General features: G+C 55.0%; 1 protein-coding gene across 1 annotated transcript in view; it reads right to left on the reverse strand.

Moving 5' to 3' along the window:
- The window catches only part of PLXNA1 (plexin A1), a 98,126-nt gene that overhangs the window by 48,364 nt on the left and 29,606 nt on the right, over positions 1-20,156 (reverse strand). Inside the window, 5 exon segments of the mRNA XM_030502444.1 lie at positions 8,486-8,585; positions 9,216-9,369; positions 11,412-11,535; positions 11,969-12,069; positions 14,034-14,174. Coding sequence (XP_030358304.1) covers positions 8,486-8,585; positions 9,216-9,369; positions 11,412-11,535; positions 11,969-12,069; positions 14,034-14,174 — 620 coding nt within the window.

Raw genomic sequence — 20,156 nt, forward strand, 5'->3', positions numbered from 1 at the left:
AGAGGCAGAACAAGGGCTCTGCACCGCAGGGGAACAGGGGAGAAAGGGCCAGATTAATGCATGCTCATGGAGGGGAAAGTTGTAAGTGGTGAAAGGTTGGGCCAGATGAACAATTCGGGGCTGTAGCGCTTTTGAGCCGCTCACAATAGGTTGTGTGTGACCCCTTCCCTCCTTCAGCCCTCTGCAGCCGCGTCTGCATGTGTGTATGTGTGTGTGTGTGTGCAACCTCCATCCCCTCCCTCCAGCCCCAGACATTTCCGTTTCTTTCCCCATCCTCCTCTCCAGGCTCTTTGTGTGGTGGGATCGTGCATGTCCCTGTCTCCCTGCATCTCCTGGGGGATGCGCTTGGGTACCAGGGATGCTGTGAGCTCCATGCTCTGCACCCGTCTTACCAAACAAACCAGCCCTAGGGACCTTGATGTCTCTCCCCCAAGCAGGAGGGGACATAGAGAATCCCCTCCTTGTGCAACCATTCACACAAGCGGCACCCCAACAGCCTGTCCCTCTGCTCCCCAAAAGCACCTCCTCCCAGCACCACGAGGCATCCCTGCCTGCAAGCACTGGGGATCCCATGGACCCCTGCAGCTCTCAGGGCACTCAGCCCTGTGTGGATGGACAGGATGAGCCCTCCCTGCCACGCTTGTCCCAGGGCAGCAGTGAGGTCCTGCATCGATGCAGTGAAGCTTCACAGGGCAGGTCTGTACCACGCATGTCCCATGCTGCCCAAGCTGCCCTCCCAGGGAGATGGGAGAGCTGCTGAGGTGTAAGCTGGAGGGCAAGAAAAATCATCAGCCTGGCTTTAAAAAGAAAAAAAAGAGAAAATAAAAAAGCAGCAGCATGATTTTCCTCCCTAGAAGCTGATACCTGCTCCCACTGATCTGAGCGTGAGCAGGATGGGGCCCAAAGCAATTACATTTAAACAAAGGGAGGATCTTCCCCTGAACACAGCTCTGGCAGGAGGCAGGCAGCCCTGCCCAGCCTCATCCCGCTCCTAAAGCACAGCTATCGCTCTGCCTCTACCCTCTGGGAAACGACAGGGAGAACAGAGCATCACCGACCAGGATAACACAGCATCACCAATCAGGAATACAGCATCACCGACTGGGATAACACAGCATCACCGACCAGGAATACAGCATCACCGACCGGGATAACACAGCATCACCGACCGGGAATACAGCATCACCGACTGGGATAACACAGCATCACCGACCAGGAATACAGCATCACCAACCAGGATAACACAGCATCACCATGCAAGGAGGCAGAAGGAAAACCTTCCTGGAGAAGGACATCCTCCTGTGACATGCCAAAGCCCTCGCCCTCCAGCAGACTTGCCCTTTTGGAGGTGTGGGGACAGCACAGGGTACAGGCAGCACAGGGTGTCAATGCACACTTCTCAGGGCCACTGCTCCCTGCCTGCCCTGGGGTTTCACACACCATTCCATATACAGCAAGAGCTTCCCAAATCCATGCACACACACTAAGGAAATATTTAATTAAGCTGCTTGCAAAGGGGGCTGGAAGTCATTTCCATGTTTCGCTCACATTTTCGCTTCCAAATGAACAGCCCTTTTAGCTTTACCCACAAATATGCTAATTGAGATGCTCCTTATGCAAATATATGCAATTTTATTTCAGCTGCAGAGATTCAACTTAAAAGCAGAGCCACAGCCTCCTATCTCTGCCTGCTTTGATGGAGGGAGGCGCAGAGGGTGCGGGGGACACAGACAAAGCAAACGGACGGCTCCTGCCCTATGATAAGGGCTCAAGCAGCCAGCGGTGGGCAGGTAAATCCAGGATGTGAAGGCAGCAGGGCTGGGAAAGCACGGGTTAATCCTCATGGAAGTAGAGCTACCACAGAGAGGTCATGTCAGAGAGGAGCACGCTCTAAGCAGTCGCAAGCCACGTGCCAGGGCATAACCACCAACCCTCCCATGCAACCGGCACTCTGCACAGGAGAGATAATCCAGACACCAGGTCCTTCGGGGTGTGCAAAAAGACCCCCCCAGTTCCCCTCATCATCTCACAAGCACCTCAAAGCAGTTGGGTGAAGCACCCAGCACAGCCTTGCCCCGGGGATCCTGGTCCCCAGAGCTGCAGCTCCGTTCTGAAAGCCAAATCCTGGCTATTTGGGACCCTCCTCACCTGAGGGTCTCCTCTGCCATTTAACCACTGCAAGTCCCAGCTAATCTCCTGGTTTCCACTTGCCAAAGGACCTAAAGCACCTCAGGTTATCCTCCATAATGTATGGTCCCCCCCTCCTACTTCAGCCCTGCCGGCTGCTTCCAAATGAACTGAGCTGTTCCTGAAGCCCCGTCCTCAGAGATGGTTTTCACACTCTCCCTTCTGCCGAGGTTCTCCATCTGCCATAAGGACATCAAACACCTCCGTAAGAGCACTCGCCAAACCACACATCTCACTCCACAGCATCTCTGCTGCGTTTAGAGCCTGTCGGGGTCAGCACCCCCCAGCTGGCCAAGGACTGTGAAGCGATGAGCAAGTCAGCACCCCGGTGCTGGTTAACACAGTGAAACCCCATCTCCAGCCCTCCTCGGTCCTGCCGGTCTCAGCATGTCCATTTGACCACCCAGCTCCGTGTAAGGCTGCCTGAACCGCAGGCAGGAGCCGAGGCCGGGCTCCCCACGCAGGTCAGCGTGGCCGGGGCTGTATTCCCGGTGTGCCCGTGTGCCGCCGCTGTCTGTTCCCGGCTCAGGAGCAGGCTGCTCGGCAGCACGATGCCATCTGTGCCGTCTCTCTCCTTCCCACGGTCAGGCACTCTTCCCTCATCACTTCTTGCCTAAGAGGCTTTCATCACTCTGATGATTAGAGGGAGGTTCTCCTTCACGTGTTGGAGCTTCCCCCCCCCGCCTCCCCAAAGCATGCAGGGAGTGCAGGGAGCCAGCCAGGCAGAAACCCCGCGGTGGGGCTGCAGCAGATATGGACCCACAGCTTGTGCCCCATCTGCCTCCTTCCCAGCCCTGCAGCGGCCAGGTAGAGACAATGCCGGTGGGAAAACAGGAAGGGGTCACCCCACTGGCCATCTCCTTTTGCTTTCTGATGTTATGGAATCATAGAATGGGTTGGGAGGAAGCTTAAAGCTCATCCAGTTCCAAGCCCCTGCCACGGGCAGGGACACCTTTCGCTAGAGCAGATTGCTCCAAGCCCCTGTGTCCAACGTGGCCTTGAACACTGCCAGGGATGGGGCAGCCACAGCTTCTCTGGGCACCCTGTGCCAGCGCCTCAGCACCCTCACAGGAAAGAGCTTCTGCCTCAGAGCTCATCTCAGTCTCCCCTCTGGCAGGTTAAAGCCGTTCCCCTTTGCCTGTCCCTGCAGCTCCTTGTCCAAAGCCCCTCTCCAGCTTTCTTGTAGTCCCTTTAGGCACTGGAGCTGCTCTACGGTCTCCCCAGAGCCTTCTGTTCTCCAGCCTCAAAGCTGCTTTTCGGGAGCACTCTGTGCAGAGTGCCCATTGCTGAGTGACCCAGAGGCAAAGCTGGCACCTCCTGTAGCCTCCCTGCTTGCCCCCAACTCACTACACAGCTGGGTCCAGAGCTCCCAACACTGCTCCCCTCCAGGGATGGGGACAAGCTGAACGGCACCAACAGCAGAGATGGGGAGGTCCCTGGAGAAGGGAAATTATAAAGATGGAAACAGCATCTGTACACACACAGACAGCACACACAGCACATCCCGCCTGGAAACCCCGCCTGCTCCTCAGCCCTCCTCTTGCCAGGAGGATCCAGCCTTAGGAAACACTCTGCTCCAGCATAGCTGGCATCTGGAGCAGCAGCTGTCAAGGGTGAGGGGCTGAGCTGCAGTGCTTTGGGCTTTATATCCATGTATCTGCCCCAGGGAAAAAGGGAAAACCTGAAGAGCAGCACGAACAGTCAGTGCCCCCCAAGCCTCTACAACAGACCTACAGCCCAGACCCAAACCCAGGAGAAGCATGGGCAGGAGATAAGCTCTTGCCTCTCTCCATCCTTGCCCGTCTCAACTCCTTTCTGCCCTTCCTTTCACACCAGCCCCATGCTTCTCCATCCCTGCTGGGTTTTGCCAAGACCCTTTAACTCACAGGGTAGGGGTTGCACTCACAGACCTTGTCCAGAGCATCCACCATCATCCTGTCTGGAGGAGGCAGGGTTTAAACCCGGGTTTTTAAGGTTTTAAACACCTTCAGCCTCCCCCCTCAAAACACACCACCAGGCCGAACCAGCCCTCCTCATCCACAGCAAATGTGACATAAACCAGGTTATCCCAAGCAGTCTCTGGGGCCATCCTATGGGATTTTCCACCTGCCCCGGCGCAGGCACACAGAGGGATCTGTTACTGCCTCGCAGCTCAGCTGTGTGAACCCAGATACACTCAACTGCTCGCAGCCATCTGTCCATGCCTCCGAAAGAAAACATCTGTAAGCATCTGGAAACGAGCAGCACTGGGGCAGCAGAGAGGCAGCCATGGGGGTGCGGGCAGCCAAGAAAGCTGCAGAGAGGAGCCCAGTGGCACGAGGGCTGCATCATCCCATGGATGCCAACAGTTGCCTTTGCCACCAGACCAGCTCCACTGCTCCCAGCCCCTGGGACATGCATTAAAATCACATTTAATTAATGGAGGCTTATAAGGAAAGCCTGAGCTGTGGTCAGGGCAATGGCAGAGTCATACGTCTCCAGCCAGGAGGAGACAGAGCTTCTTGGCATGTCTGCCCCTTGTTCCAGCACCCCGGAGCTGACGGGACCTGGGTGTCACAACCATCACTGCAGCAAGGACAACCACAAGGCTGGAAGCCTGGAGAAGAGAAGGCTCCAGGGAGAGTTTATAACAGTCTTCCAATACATAAAGGGGCTAAGAAACCTGGAGAGGGGCTTTGGACAAGGGCCTGTAGGGACAGGCCAAGGGGAATGGCTTTAACCTGCCAGAGGGGAGATTGAGATGAGCTCTGAGGCAGAAGCTCTTCCCTGTGAGGGTGCTGAGGCGCTGGCACAGGGTGCCCAGAGAAGCTGTGGCTGCCCCATCCCTGGCAGTGTTCAAGGCCAGGTTGGACACAGGGGCTTGGAGCAACCTGCTCTAGTGGAAGGTGCCCTTTACCTGAACTAAACCGCAACAGGATGTTGGAGCGAGTCCAGAGGAGGGCCACGAGGATGATAAGAGGGCTGGAGCACCTCCCATATGAAGACAGGCTGAGAAAGTTGGGGCTGTTCAGCCTGGAGAAGAGAAGGCTGCGTGGTGACCTCATAGCAGCCTTCCAGTATCTGAAGGGGGTCTACAAGGATGCTGGAGAGGGACTCTTCATTAGGGACTGTAGTGGTAGGACAAGGGGTAATGGGTTCAAACTTAAACAGAGGAAGTTTAGATTAGATATAAGGAAGAAGTTCTTTACAGTGAGGGTGGTGAAGCTCTGGTATGGGTTGCCCAGGGAGGTTGTGGATGCTCCATCCCTGGCGGTGTTCAAGGCCAGGTTGGACAGAGCCTTGAGCCACGTGGTTTAGGGCAAGGTGTCCCTGCCCATGGCAGGGGGGTTGGAACTAGATGATCTTAAGGTCCTTTCCAACCCTTACGATTCTATGATTCTATGATTCTATGAGGATTTACAGAGCAGTTTCCAGAGGAGAAACCCAGCGAGCAAACATGGGAATAGTGGGAAGAAACACCTTGGTATTCCCTGGAATTCGCTGGCTTTGCGGAAGGATTCCCCACTTGCCCAGCTCACCAGCAAGCGCAGGCTGTGCCGGAGGCAGGCAGAGAGCCTGGTGTTACATCTTCATCTTGAAAGGGGACTCATTTCCCCACGAAAGCTTTGAAGAGGGAGTTTAACACTGACAAAGACAACCTCAACCTCTGCCCGCGCAGGCGCCGGACACCGGCTCGTTCATTAGACGATCAAAGGCTCTGAGCGGCCTTTAAACGCTGGCGCTTGATCGGTGCCCCATAGGAAACCCCCACAGGAACCCATCCCAGCCCCTGCCATAGGGTTTTCCATCCCATCCTCTACTGCAGGAACCAGAGCCTGTCCCCAGGAGCCACAGTGACCCTCAGCACCCACACACCCTTGTGCAAGGGACCCATTTTCAGCATCACCCTCCAGGTTCCCACTCCCCTGCTCAATGCATCTCTCTCAGCTCAGCCAGCAACATCCCCTGCCTAACACACATGATTTCAGGATGCCACTGCCTGGAAGTGCCTGCCATGGGAGCCGTGAGGATTCCAGGGTGGGATACACCAAGCTGGGACCCCCCGAAGCTATCCAGGTGACCCTGCTGGAGCAAGGAATGGAGCTTCAGAGAGGATGCGAGCCCCAGACCAGGGGTCCCAGGGACCCTGTACACTGAAGTACCCCAGGTACGAGTGTTGCTGTTATGCAGTGGGGACATCCCTGTGATGGGCACTATAGAGTCCTGCAGTAACAGACTGGACACCAGCGGGGCTCTGCCTGCAACAGACTCCCCAGCGCACACAGTGGAGCTGCACTGGCTTCCCTGGAGCTATCCCGACTGACACCAGCAAAGAGCTGCCTTAGAACCCTCCCATCTCTCCACATCCACCTGAAAACTCTCACCCAAACATTTCATCCTCAGCTGAGAAATGATTCAACGTGCAGGGCTCTGCCTCCCAACGCGAGGAAAGCCACCCAAATAGAGAAAGAGAACGTAATGCACAGTGATCAAAGATCTCCACAGGAAAAACATCAGCCTCATGGAAAAGCATAGTGTTCCTAATCCAGAATTCATCAGGCTAACGTATAGATTTTCCTCCACAAAATATGAAACCTGGATCTGAAAGGCTATTAACTCCAAAGAGATCCATTAAAGACGCCTGTCTGCAAATGGTATTTAAAAGTATTGCATCATCCGAGGTACTGTCATGCTTTTTGGCTCTGACTCGACTGCAGGTCACATAGTTAAAGCTGCCTCTAAACCCTAAAATTCTTGACATAAAGGAAATAATAGTACTGCTCACCAGCCTAGAACATAGACTTTTCTATCAGCTCCAACCCAAGCCCATAAATATTAATGCATCCATAATTAGCCTTTTTAAATAATGCATCCAAAATTAAACATCAACGCAGTAATAAATCAGTCAGGGCTCTTTGTTGTAGGTTTGTCAGGGAGGGGGTGCTGGGGTTTTATTTCCCCTCCTGTGTGAGGCACATCAAACAAAATGCCAATTCCCTGACCACCTCTTCCCGCTGGACCCCCGATCGGAATGGATCCGATGCCACTGGTACTTAAAAGTCTTCTTCCTTTGATTTAGAGAACTAAAAGTCACATCTGCTTTTTGATTCGCAGAGTAATGACATGCAGCCAGCCCGCGCCAAAGCTGAGCTCATGTTATTGAAACCACACCACGCGAAGGGAGACAAAGCTCAACCTGGGAGTCAAGGTGAGGGAGAAAGTCAAGTTTGCAAACTCCCTCCTCCCTCGCCATCACAGCATTCCCAGGAGCCAGGATCCGCTCCCATGCAAAGAAATCCCTGCGATGCACCGTTTGCACGGGCTCATCCTCCTTGGAGCTCACCGGCTTTTCCCTGATCCAAGTGGAGCAGCAACCTGGAGCAGAGCCCCCCCTGCCCAAGCCAGGCTAGACACACTGCAAAAAGCCATCCAAAAGAGATCACTCTGCATTTGCTTATCTATAATTACTGATCAGCTGGAGCACCACCATCCATGGGAGGTTTCTGGCAGGGTAATGAAATCACTCGCGTTCTTAAGCTCCAAATTCTCTGCCCAAACACACCCCAGCATCTCCTGCGACGTTCCCACAGTGGAGCCATCTCCCCGCTGCTCAGACACACCATCCACAGCTCCCCATGAGGAGCTCACAGGTAGAGGCGTTAGGCACCCTGCTCAGACAGCACATCGATAATCCACACCTCCTCTGTTTTATCACCTGCACATCTCAAACTGCCCGAAATCCCATACGTGGAGAGGATTTCATGGCAGCCTGATAAGAAAGCAAATCCGTAACTACTTCCAGTTAGGAAATTCTTGGGTAAATGCCCCAGGATACGCAGCATGTTCCATCCCATGTTGCTGTAAACTTTCCAGCTCGCTCTCCAGCAAGCCTGGGAAGCAGGTACCACAGCAGGAAAGCACAGGCTTCTCCTTTTGCATCGCCAAGGCACTCCTATTAACTGTTTCCAGGAATAACAAGATGCTCGGCATTTTTGGTCACATGGATTCCTGCACTCTGCAATGCAGTAAACTCACCTCTTCTTTCAAAGCTTTGCCAAACCCAAAGCCCTGTGTTTAAGTGAGGTTCTGCCCTGATGCTACACGTTCCCACACACCCAAACCAACTGTGGGTGCGCTGGTCACCGTCCCAGTTCACAATGGCAAAAGGAGGAGGTTTCTCACTGCAAACACCACTACACTCGACTGCCCTTTCCTCTTGCAACATCAGCACCCACAAAGCTGAGATCGAGCTCTCCAGTTCTCACCCTGCCCCACCAGCCCCTTCCCAGAGCACCCTCACAAAGTCCAGGCCACTTACGACTGATGGACGCTGCAGTTGTAGAAAACAAAATCCACGGAGGCAAACTTCTTCCCCGTCTCCTTCGATTTCAGGTAGAGCTTCACCACTCGCTTGTCCCCTAGGAGAGACCCAGGCAGAAAAGGCATCAGACAGGACACAGTGCTTGGCCCAGCATTCATTCAGCCCAAGGCTTGAGATGGGCTGGAGGGAGCTGGGCATCACCACTCAGCACAGTTAACTAACAAAATGCCCCAAATCTGGAAATTAAAAGAGTGCGCACACACCCCAACAGGCCAGCAAAGCCCAAGCACGGCTCTGAGCCCCTATAGCTAACCACAACCTGCTGGCACAGGTTGCGACTTGGGTTGTACTTGGGTATGGAATGGGAGCTTAACAGTTCTGGGGTCAGCAGAATGCCCTAAAGCCCACGGCCACCTACAGCACATCTGCCCAGGAATGACCCATAGGTGGGAATGCGGCCAGGGTGCCCAGGACTGGTGCACAGACTGCTATAGTGCCAGCAAATAGCTGTGCCCATGGCTTGGAGGAGACTGAGGACCAGTTCCCCATGAGCAGCGATGTCTTTCTCCTCCTACAGCCCAAGAAACCAGCTCAGGTCCTGCTCGGGGGCCAGAGATCGCTGTCACAGGACTGTCCTCCTGCACATCTGCCTGTGGGGCCACAAGTGGGACAAGGTTTGTCTCAGGTTTGTCTGTCCTTTTCTATCCACCCCGGGGCACAAGCTCACCGCGGCCTCTGGTGATGGGGATGACGTCCTTGGCAGAGGGAGAGCTGCAGTAGATCCTCCCATCTTCAATGCGGCTCTCGGACTCGGTGAAGTCTTCAAAGGAGCAGTTGACTCCTGCCGAGAGGTCTGGGACATTCCAGGCCTGCAGGACCAGCTGGGGAGGGGAGACAAGAGCATCAACACGGACAACCAGCACAAAAGACTCCTCTGTGTCTGCTATGGGTAAATCCAGCCAACAGAAAAGACATGGGGTGCAATCCCTCGGCTGCTACTCACACTTTAGCAAGTGAGGCCCATCCACGGGCCTCCCCATTCAAGCGAGGAGCACAGATTTAAATGAGTTAAGAGATGGAATGACTCACAGCCTCCATCCTCTGCCCTTGCCATACCACAAACCATCATGTCTCACCTCTGTGCAGAGAGCAAGCACAGTGTCAGGACTAAAGAGTGTTTCACGGAAAGGCATCCACTCCGGCAGAGCCGAGGAGGGGAGGAATCCACCTCTTCCTTCACAAAGTCATTCCCAGGGTCAGCAGTTCTCACTTTACAAAACGCTTGCCTTACTTCTAATTTGAATTTTTCACAGCTTCCAGCCATTAGTTCTTGTTATGCCTTGCCTTGATAGATTAAAAAGCCCTTTAGTCCCTGATATTTGCTCCTTGTAAAGGCACTTATACTCTGTAATCAAGTCACCTCTTAATCTTCTTTTTGATAAGCTAAGCAGATTGAGCTCTGGAAGTCTCTCACTGCAAGGCATTTTCTCCAGCCTTCAACTCATTTACATGATGTTTACGGGAGGATTTCAGCCTCTCCCTTGCAAAGCTGGACTCCAGCCCCAGCACAGCACCCCTGTATGGACCACACTGGACCCCGTGCAGCATCCTGCCACCAGTTATAACCACCTGAGAGGTGAACACACCACCCAGCTCCCAGCTTCACCCAAGGAGCATCAGGAACCCCACAGAGAGGGCTCTACCCTGGTACCACGTCCCAGGACACTGCATGGATGTCTGTCTTTTCCCTCTAACAGACTTTGCAATGTCAATTCCCTGCTAAACCAGCCCCACTCAAACCCAACTGCTCTGAAAGGAATCTCACCCCATACCATCCCCATCAGCCCCAACAGGTCCATCACAGCCATCTCGCATTCATCTCCACATTACCAACACACATTAGCCCCTGCAGAAGCACTTTCTAAACCGTTTCCATCCAGCGACAATTCCCCTCTGACGAGGACTTTTGGAGATCTGTCACAGAGCCAGTTTTTAATCCACTTAACATGTGCTTTATCAATATTGTATAATGCTAATTTTTAATCAGAACGTTGTGTTGTACCACACCAAATGCCTTGTAGAAGCCTAAAGACATCACATCCCTGCAGTCCTCCTCCTAATTCAAGTCATAATTCCATCAAAGAACAAGACATGGTTTGTTTGACATAAAACCACATTGACTGGAATTAATTGTGTTTCCATCCTTAAATCTTTATCACTTGCATCGTACACCTGGTTCCAAACCTGCTGTCAAACTAAGCAGTCTTTGACCATTTGGTCCTTTTTGTACCCAGGCAAAACAATAAGCACCTTTCCTGTTTTCAGGCCTCTTCTCAACATCCGCTTGTTTATCACAAAGTCATTATTACAAGTATCCGCAGGCCACAGAACTCCTTGGCCAACTCTTTCAGGAATGCTGAGTGCCAGATATCCAGACGAGGCAGTTTTCAAAACTTTATTGCTCATAGACGCTGTCTCATGTTCTCTTCACAGTGCTAATGGCCTGGAAAAATACTTTGGGGAAGTCCATCATCTTTTTCTGTCTGCACTGAAAGAGCAGCGAGTTGCGCATCAAAGTCTCATCCCAAAATATCTACTGCAGGCCAGAGTCAGAGACAGGCTATTGAGCTAGACGGATCGCTGGCCTGCAAACAGCATCTCTGATGTTGGTGTTTGGCTTATGGGGAAAAATTTATTGCTCTGTTACGTCTTTTCTGACTAATCATCAACTGGTTTATTGTCTCCATCAATAGGCCAGCCCTCAGCAATGCCCTGCACTTTGCTACCTTGCATTTGTCTCTCTTCCCCTTTCTCCTTAGTTGACACAGACTCATCAGCTATTTTCAATTGCTGCCTCCTCTCCATTGCCTGTGGAGGGTCAGGAGCGGCTGCTGGGGCTCCACGGGCAGCGGAGGTGACTTACCGGGACCTCAGACATGGTGACGGAGATGTTCTTGGGCTGGATGGAGAGCTGCACACACTGCCGCAGGTCGGAGGCGAAGCGCTGCGGCTCGTCCGCCCGCTCGCACCGGTCCTTGCGTGAGCATCTGGAAGGGATGGAAACCCCCCCGGTGAGGAGGAGAGACCCCGGGGCCCTGCACGGCTCTGGGGTGACACCGCGGCACACAGACCCTCTGGCATGGAGGTGATGCACAGCTATAGGGACCTGGGGTGCCCAAGGGTGTATGGGAGCTCTGCTTTCCCCTGCTGCCAGCACTGGGGACCTCTAGGGAGTTTTACTGTTAAGTGATGCTAAACCTGAAAGCCCACGGGCAGGACTGGCGGGTCCTGCCAGCAGCTTCACCCCATATAGGTGCTCATGAGCACAACCTGGGTACTGCAGGAAGGGATGACAGACCCCTTGGACCACTCCATCCACCTGCATTTTGCAGCAGAATTCCAGGAGGGATGTGGGGACAGGCATGCTTTGCCAACCATGGTTTGCTGGCCTGACCCCAAGGGCCATCCTATGGTACTTACACATTGTGGAGGACACACCAGCCACAGTGGGGGTCCCGGGAGCCCAGGCACAGCTCACAGCTCTCGTACTGCTCACAGCTCTCCACCGGCACCCGTGTCACCTGTGGGAAACCAGAACACCCAACTCATTTTACTCTAAGTTTCATATTATTCATAGAATCCCAGCCTGGTTTGGGTTGAGGGGACCTTAAAGCTCACCCAGTTCCAACCCCCTGCCATGGGCAGGGACACCTTCCACTAGAGCAGGTTGCTCCAAGCCCCTGTGTCCAACCTGGCCTTGAACACTGCCAGGGATGGGGCAGCCACAGCTTCTCTGGGCACCCTGTGCTCAGCAGGGAGGCTTCTACACCCCAACCAAGCCCCTTCCACCGCTGCTCTATCATTGCGTGGTAGCAGGAGCGGGCTGTTGTGCTCCCAGCGCGGCCGGGCACCCCGCGGCTGCCGCAGCCCAGCTCTGAACGGGTTACCAGCCCTTTATTAATTGCTCCTCCAGATTTGATTAAAATCCCCTCATTCTCCAAGCCCTTCGAGCTCTGTTACAACTGTTCATTTAATTACTTTCCACCAGCACTCCGATAACACCAAGTGTAGTAGGGAGGAGAGCGGGTTTTATTAAGGAGAGGGGAGGAGAAGAGGGGGGCCGGGGAGAGGATGCAGGGAGCTGCCTGCCGTGCTCCTGCCTCAGTTTCCCCACTGCTCCAACAAGGCAGAACTCACTCATTTCATTACAATTTGCAATCTTTACTACTGAGGGCTAAGCCTGGGGTGCTTCCTTCCTCCCAGCCCCAGCATGGGCTCAGCGTGATGCCTGCAGGGCAAGGATAAGGCTGGCCAACCAGAACCCTCCTGTTTGCATGTCAATGAGGGTACCTGCAGCGTTGCCATTTGTTTGTCCATTCATTGCTTCATGTCGTAGCAATGGGAGCAACAATGGGTCACCCACAGGCAGAGCCCACACAGGCATGTGCCATGGTGGCCCTTAGGGACATCCCCAGTCCAGGTCAGCACAACAACCCTGCTGTTATCCACATCTCCAACATTTCCCTTGCAAATGGGAGGCTTTGCTGAGCCAGGCCTGGGACAGACACACAACCAGGGACAGAAACATGGCCCAGGGCAGCTGTGCCCAAACACAGCTTCTGCTTCACCTGGAACGCTGCAGGTTTCCTGCAGCAGAGCAGAGAGCAGAGTCAGGCACTGGGAGGAGGGGGAAAGGGCTCTGCTGTCCCACAGGGCTGTCTAGACAAACCCACCAGCATCCTCCCCCCGTGCAAGCCCCCGGGCTGGCAGCCAGGATCCTGTTATGCTCCAAGCTCTGCTGTGTCCCACTCACACACACCTCTGCCGGGCAGAGGAGAGGAGATGCTGCAGACACAGGCACACACCACAGCCACCCTGCATCACGCCACTGGGTGCATCCCCAGATCCAAAGTGCCACCACCATGGCATGAGTCTGCTTCACCCGCTCCAGTGCGGCCCATGGATGGATGAATGGCAGCAGCACGCTCTTCCACAGGTCAGGGATTACACAAGCACTCACGAAGCCAACTAAAACTTCCTACTGTGAGATCCAACCTCGCTGCCAGGATGGCAGCACCGGATCTGGATGAGGTCTGCACCTCTGGCTGGTTCAGCATGCGCAGAGGCAGGGACCAAGGGGTGCACAGCAGGGCCTGGGACACATCAGCCCCATGTCCCCTCTGCCCCAAGGTGCAAAAGCAGCCACCCCAGAGAAGGAAAAGCGGTTGAAGGAAGGAGCTTCTGTTAACCAGGAGGGGATGAACAGAGCAGGGAGCAGGTTTATGGCGAGCTCCTCGCAGCAGGAAAGGGTCAGGAAGCCACCGGTCCCCAGGGACCATGGGCATTTCGAGCAGCTGCTGCTAGCAATTAATGCCTTGGGCAGTGCTTTTGCAGAGAGGAGCTGCACATGGTCCCCTGGCAGCCTCATCCCAGGAAGCAAAGGGCAGACGCCACCAGGGAGATGCCCAAAGGGCTTCCCATCACCAGGGCTGCAGGCTGGGGCTGCAACATCAGGAGAGCAGAAGGGCTGAATCCCTCCCCTTACCTGCTTCTCAGTCATGGCATAGATGTGCTGGCGATCAGGGCTCAGCACCAGGTCCCGCAGGATGGAGCTGCCCTCGTGGGCCACGACGTTCTCGTACTGCAGCGCTTGGTGCTTCCTCTCGGCTGGCAGGTCCACCAGGATCTGTGGGGAGACAACGAAGCATGAGCTCATCCCATACGCACATGGGGAATGTGTCCTGCTAGAGATGCCACCCCTCCATCAAACCCATGGCCACTGCATTATGGCAAAGTAGGAAAGATCCCAAGCCTTTCCAGAAGACCAAACTACAATGTTTTCTTCTCTTTATTCATAGAATCCAAGACTGGTTTGTGTTGGAAGGGACCTTAAAGCTCATCCAGCTCCAACCCCCTGCCACAGGCAGGGACACCTTCCACTAGAGCAGGTTGCTCCAAGCCCCTGTGTCCAACCTGGCCTTGAACACTGCCAGGGATGGGGCAGCCACAGCTTCTCTGGGCACCCTGTGCCAACGCCTCGGCACCCTCACAGGGAAGAATGTTAATGCACCATGTTCATGTGGTGGCATTCACCTCTCTCCAGGGAAGGAAGCCACATCCCTGGTCCTCACATTGCACCCCCTTAACATGCTGCCCCACTTCCCCACTGCTGCTCAGCCCCAAAGCCCCTCCAACCTGCAGCATGGCACAGAAAAGCCCCGAGCTTGCAGCAAAGCAGCAAACCCATCTCGTCACAGCGGTACCAAAAGCAGTTTGAACACTGCACCACAGCAAGCCCCGCTGGGCAGGATGCTGCAAGCACACACAGTGCTCCATCAGAGGAGCATCCATCAGAGGAAATGCTTGGACAAGTGGCCGGGAAGTCAAGAGGGTCTTAAGGAAGCTGGGGGTCAACAGAGGTTCAGAAAGTGCCTTTGTTCCCTGAGCAGGAACGTGGGGAAGGCTTTAATCCCCTTACAGCTCACAATTACGTTAAAGCTCTTCCTAAGTGCACCAGTTTCTGGCTGTACCGGCGATAACAACATCAGGAGGCACCACGGGGACCCCCACCAAGCAGGGAATAAACTCAGCTGTGCCATATAACCTGATGGCCACCTCCCCAAACCTGCTAATGCCATCACTTGTGATACCCCCCAATTCGGGCTGTCTCTAACACGGGGCAGCCTCAAGGGAGACAGTGCCAAGAAATGGCTCAGTGGGTCTCATCTGCTCCCATGGGATGCCAAGCACCCCCAAATGCATCCCACAGCCCTGCCCTGACCATTGCACCCGCTCCCACGGCCACCCCCAAGCCCCTGTGTCCCTGCCACGGCATCTGGCCTCCTTGTCCCCCTCCTGCAATAAATCTCTGCTGGCATTTACATAGCTCCCAATCAGGAGGAATGGGGCTGGGAAAGCAGGATCCCGGTGTGCAGCTGATTAGCATGGAAATGTATGCGGCTCACAAACAAACCGGGGCCGGTTTAATTAGAGCGGCGCCTTTGATTCACCGCCAGCCTCCACCGTGCACCAGCCCCGGATTATTTTTAGGCAGTTTTACAAAACAAATGTATTTAATTAAGAAAAAGACCCCTGAGCTAGCACAGCTCGACGTGTCCTGCACAGCAGCGAGCCAAGGGGCTGCTCTGCTCCCTCTGACCAGCCTTGCAGGGACAGGATCACTCCTCAGAGCCCATGGCAGAGCCAAAACCCCCTGCATATCCAGGACTGAAGAGTCATTGCCATGACCCAAACTGGTCCTGGTACCTGCCTGCCTTCTCAGCATCCTTTGCCAGACCCCTACACAGATTCTGCTCCCCATCACCTTCACACTGGGTACCACTGTGTGTTGGGGAACCCAGAGACGCCGAAAGCCTATCGCATCACAGACTGGTTTGTGTTGAAGGGACCTTAAAGCTCATCCAGTTCCAACCCCCTGCCATGGGCAGGGACACCTTCCACTAGAGCAGGTTGCTCCAAGCCCCTGTGTCCAACCTGGCCTTGAACACTGCCAGGGATGGGGCAGCCACAGCTTCTCTGGGCACCCTGTGCCAGCGCCTCAGCACCCTCACAGGGAAGAGCTTCTGCCTCAGAGCTCATCTCAATCTCCCCTCTGGCAGGTTAAAGCCATTCCCCTCGTCCTGTCCCTGCATCCCTTGTCCAAAGCCCCTCTCCAGGTTTCCTGTAGCCCCTTTAGGCACTGGAGCTGCTCTAAGGTCTCCCCTTCAGGAGCCTTCTCTTCTCCAGGCTGCCCCAGCCCAGCTCTCTCAGCCTGGCTCCAGAGCAGAGCTGCTCCAGCCCTCGCAGCAGCTCCGGGGCCTCCTTTGGGCTCAGCCTGCCCTTTTATTTGGGGGTATCTTTCCACGCAGGTCCAGGACCACATTTGCTCCTACTCCCTGCACCAGAGGATGCCAGGTCCTGGACACCTCTGGTACAGAACCACGTGGCACCCCCCCTGCTCTGCAGTACCGCTCGCTCAGTGGTACCCAGCATCACCCCAGAACCCTCCCTTCCCCATAGGTCGCTCCCCTCCTGCCTCTCAGCATCTCCCTTATGAAGTCCCTTCCAAGCCAGAGCAGGGTATCAGGAACATCCCCCCCACTATTCACCGTGACAAACGCACCTTTCCAATCCTTTCACGGGCCGCAGTGGCGGCGCAGCAGAATCGATACTGCTTTCCCCTGGTTCTAAAATAGATCTATAGCTGGCTGTGGCGCTGGCAGTCATTTTTAACTAGCGGGGTAATTTCCCCATTACATTATTGCACTGCGCAGTGCTGGGAAAGAGAAAGAGACATTAAAAAAACCCAACAGACGTGAAGTGCTTCCAGTTAATTTGAGGCTTCAGGAAGAACCTAAAAATATTCTCGGGTAAGCAAACAGGGCTGGAGCCCAGGCTGGCACACGCTGGGTGCGCTGGTGGGGGGCACGGGGCCACCCCAGGCGTGCCAACGTGGAAATCCATCTCTTTAGCACCTCTCCTCCCACTAAGGATGCTCTGTGGGTGGGTTTGGGATTCGGGAAGTGACATTTGGAAGCCCTGGCAACCGAGTTGTTCTCTGGTTGGCCAAAAGGTTAGCTCGTGGTAGGCAAACCCGTCCTGCTGCTCCTCCTCAGCATGAGAAGACCACCAGCAGATAGAGCCAACATCACCCCACACCACTGCACCATGCAGGCAGAGATGGGAACCCAGCACCAGGCCTTTCCAGTGGGATTAGCCCAATGGGAACCCACCCATCCCAGCTGGGATGGGCTGTTTGGACCGTAACACAGCAAAGCAGTGCATGGGATACACAATGTGCCTCCCATCCCTCACAGACACTGAGGGAACCACTTCCCCCCCTCTCCCTGCATCCGTGGGGTAGCTGGGGCAGGGGAAGTGGGAGAGGATGTGTTTTAATCACAGCAGCCCCCCTCGGAATCACGCTCCTTCCTGCCCACCCTCCGCCCGCCTTCCCACCCGGGGGAGAAGACATTTACCAGAAATAAATAAATAAATAGACCTATTAACCTTTCTCCTCATCCTGATGCTGATATAATTACCCAATACTAATAATTACTCACACTAATTTCTCGCTCAGGATTCCTGCCCTCGCTTGTGCTGCCTCAGGCTGGCTTCAGGCAGCGGCTCAGTGGTGGTAAAGGGCTGGCAGGAGCCCCAAGGGGAGGCTGGATCCCAATGGAGGAGACCAGAGGCAAGAAGATAAGCTCCCTGCAGGGTGCAGCACCCCAAAGACTGCTCTACCAGATAGACATGTGCTCATCCTCCGCACCCAAGTGAGGAGCTCACCCTATAGGGTGAGCATCCAGCACAGCTTCACTCTGAAAAGGGAAGAGTTTAAGTCATGGTCCCCAGAAGCTGAACGGGATGGCGGTGACAGAGCAAGGCCAAGAGATGCTCCTCACCATGGAGAGCACCAGCAAAGGAACAGTGAAGGAAAGGACATCATGCAATGCTTCAACCAGGGGCACCTGGTGTAATGAGCAACTGTGCACAGCACACCCAGGCTGGGTAGAAGCAAGTCCTCCACCAGGAGGCTCAGACAGGGTTCATGGGGATGGCATGGTCTTGGCTGGAGAAGGGAGCTGCCACCCCATATGGGTTTTGGAGGAGAGAAGCACATCACCTTGCTTAGAGCATGCAGTGGTGCAGGGTCATGGCCAGACAACAGCACTGGCCAGCCCTGCTGCCGTCTCAAGTCCGATGCTCCCTCGAAACCTCAGCTCTTCTTAATGCTGGAGCATCCAGAAGCTTCTGCAGGACCCAGATGCCACCACAGCCAGTGCTATACAAGACAAGGCTGGGATCTGAAGCCCATGTGAAAGGCAAGGAGAAGGGAAAACACTGGGAGGGCAGAGACAACACATCAGAGAGATGGCTCCTTCCATTGCAGAACACTTGTTCCTAATGGCAAGATGCCCTCCAGGCTTGTCCAGGCAAGGAGTCATCTCCCCACCGCCATAACCACCGCTCACCAAACCACCAAGGGGAAACCTCTCCATGTCCCGTGGCCACCAGCAACAGGCACACGGCAGAAAGGAACACCCTCCATTTGGAAAAACAGGCAACGAGAGGAGCAAAGGGCAGCAGCCGTGACCCAGCGCTGGCAGCGGAGGAGGACGGCAGCCAAGGATGGGGCTTTACAGCTCAGCACGGTCCAGGGATGCCAAGGGGAGAGGGAGGAAGCGCAGCCGGAGCGGGAAGGCAGCTGCAGACATACCATGGCTGTGCCTGGATTTAACACATATGCTGGGCTCTGGCATGGTCCAGGGGTGCTGGGGGGGGGCACAGAGTCCCTGCAGGACCCACAACATGTGCACAGAGTCCCCAGGATCCCCCATCTCACCACAGGGGACACCCCTCAAGCCCACCACCAGCAAGAGGGGGCTCTCCCACCGCAGCCCTCCATCTCCACACCTCCAGGCTCTCAAACCCCATCCCGGGTCCCAAGGTCCCCGGGCAGGAGAAGTGCTCAGCCAGGCTTTGTACTCTTATCTCTACAGGCTGTGATTAATTCGCAGCGGCTGGCAGCAGCTACAAGAGGAGGGCGCTTCTGCCCGCCTGCCACACTTCAAAGGCAGGGACTTATCTGCCTGGAACACACTCGCAGCCTTTTCACGGGGACCCTTTCCAGCTCCACGGGCAAGGCAAAAGAAAGGCTTATTTATGGGAGTGCATTTCAAAACCTCCCCCTTTCCCTCTCAATGCTCAGTGGGGAAAGCGGAGAGTCCACCATGCTCCGGGGATGTCCTTCAGGGACAGACTGAGCAGACGGGGACAAGAGGAGAGGATGCTGGATTGAGGTCCCTGTCCCATCTTCGCCCATGTCCCGGTCCCCTCCTGCCCCATCCTCTTGCTGGTGAGCAGCTCTGCAGCACGTCCCTGAGTTGTGAGGAGGAAATGGCTTTGACATGGGCAGAGCTCAGCTCAATAACCAAAACCTTCCCCTCCCCATGCTGGTGCTCACAGCTCAGGACCACTGCACCCAAACCAGTGTGTGAGCATCCCTCATCCATGGGAGCGGGGCCATGCTAATACCAGCGTTCTGCTTGGATTTTGGCACCGTCCACCCAAAGGGCACAAGACAGAGCAAATAAAAACCAGGAGAGGAGCAGATCCCAGCGGAGCTGACCCCCAAAACCATGGGGCCACCTCCTGCAGGCAATAGAAGATCCATATAGCCCACTGGAGGTGACAGCCGCTGGTTAGTGTCACACAACACGCCACCAACAAGCCCACAGCCAGAAAGGGAGTATCCCGTGTCCAGCCAGGGGTCTGGCCAGGGATAGGGACCCCCTTGGGATGCCAGCCATGACCTGGGTTCAACCCCGAGGCAGCAGGCGCAATGGGGATGGGGACATCAGCTGCCCCTCCACATGTCACCGCAGCTGCCGCAGCCCCTCTCTGGTTTCCAAAGGAGGACGAGGGGTTTAAATGAGGTTCCTGGATCAGCTGCTCGGGGGGGGGGACACAGGCTGTGCTTCCCCCCACCCCAGGGAGGTGCAGGGGCTGCCAGTGAAATGTGGGGCCACAGCACCATCTGACACAGGGGCACAGGGTGATGAGGGTTTCCATAGAATCCCAGTCTGGTTTGGGTTGAAGAGACCTTAAAGCTCACCCAGTTCCAACCCCTGCCACAGGCAGGGACACCTTCCACTAGAGCAGGTTG

Source organism: Strigops habroptila, chromosome 11 (genome assembly GCF_004027225.2).
Source record: "Strigops habroptila isolate Jane chromosome 11, bStrHab1.2.pri, whole genome shotgun sequence".
In the NCBI taxonomy this organism is placed as follows: Eukaryota; Metazoa; Chordata; class Aves; order Psittaciformes; family Psittacidae; genus Strigops; species Strigops habroptila.